Source organism: Dendrobium catenatum, unplaced genomic scaffold, assembly GCF_001605985.2.
Source record: "Dendrobium catenatum unplaced genomic scaffold, ASM160598v2 original_scaffold_214390, whole genome shotgun sequence".
Taxonomy (NCBI): domain Eukaryota; kingdom Viridiplantae; phylum Streptophyta; class Magnoliopsida; order Asparagales; family Orchidaceae; genus Dendrobium; species Dendrobium catenatum.
Genome location: NW_021532800.1, coordinates 1 through 1,127, shown reverse-complemented (window position 1 = coordinate 1,127; position 1,127 = coordinate 1). Strand labels below are relative to the sequence as shown.

General features: G+C 36.8%; 1 protein-coding gene across 1 annotated transcript; it reads right to left on the bottom strand.

Moving 5' to 3' along the window:
- Nucleotides 1-462: 462 nt before the first annotated feature.
- LOC110099198 lies at nucleotides 463-1,083 on the bottom strand (the record flags this gene model as incomplete). The annotated part of the gene is made up of 1 exon (XM_020826281.2): nucleotides 463-1,083. A coding segment is annotated over one exon (621 nt), but the record flags the coding sequence as incomplete, so codon positions are not given.
- Nucleotides 1,084-1,127: the final 44 nt, after the last annotated feature.

Sequence of the window (1,127 nt, the reverse complement as noted above, 5' to 3'; positions counted from 1 at the left end):
GATGAATGATGTAAGGCATCACGTTCTTCATTCTATTTGCAATGATTTTAGCAATGATTTTATAAATGACATTGCATAAGGAAATAGGTCTAAAGTCCTTGACATTACTGGCATGGGTATGTTTAGGGATGAGAGCTATAGCAGTGGCTTTAATTTGATTTGCCATGTGACCAGTGTGGAAGAAGGAAGTAACAGCTTTACACAGTTGAGTGCTGATTGAATTCCAAGTTGCTTTATAAAATTCGAATGTGAATCCATCCGGTCCAGGGGCAGTGTTTGGCTTAGCTGAAAAAATAATGTGCTTAATTTCTTCAATGGAGACCGGAGCAATGAGGTTTATTTGATTTCTGAAAAAGAATTGCAAATAATTTTGAATATAGAATATTTTAAATTTAGGATGTTTGAATTATATATATATATATATAGAGTATTAAACAGATTTCTGTAGTGATTAACAAAAACCTGAGCAATGTCTTTGTGATTGGAAAAGGTGCCAGAGTCATTGGAAATCTCTTTGATACGGTTATGGTTTTGGGAGTCATTAATTTTGGAGTAAAGGAACTTGAGGTCGTCCTCCCCATTAGTAAGACATTTAACTTTAGCTCTTTGAGTCATCCAACTGATGAGAGTGTCTTGGTAGTAAGCAAGATTAGAGTTAACATCCTTCAGGGAGCAGTTAAGGTAAGGATCAAGAGGATTGGCTTGAAGTTGAGTAGTCAGAGAATGCTGCTGACTTTTGAGATTATCAATTTGGGTTTGAATATTGCTAGCATTGGACCAAGACTTAAATTTGATAGCATTCTTAAGAGTCTTAAGTTTGTAGCTGAAAGAGCATAACGGGCTGCTTTCATTGGGGTGGGTAAAAACATCTAAAAGGATGCTCCAAAACTCAGGTTTTTTCAAGCAGTAGTTTTTAAACATAAAACGTTGACCTTTGCTAGAATTAGCAGAATTCAACAATATGAGGGGAGAATGGTCCGAGCAATCAGGGTCGTCAACCTTGTAGTAAGAGGTAGAGAAGGAAGTCAACCAGTCATCATTAACCAAAATTCGATCCAACTTGATATGGATAGGGTTTTGATGCTGCTGGTTATGCCAAGTAAAGAAGTGGCCCACAGATGAGAGTT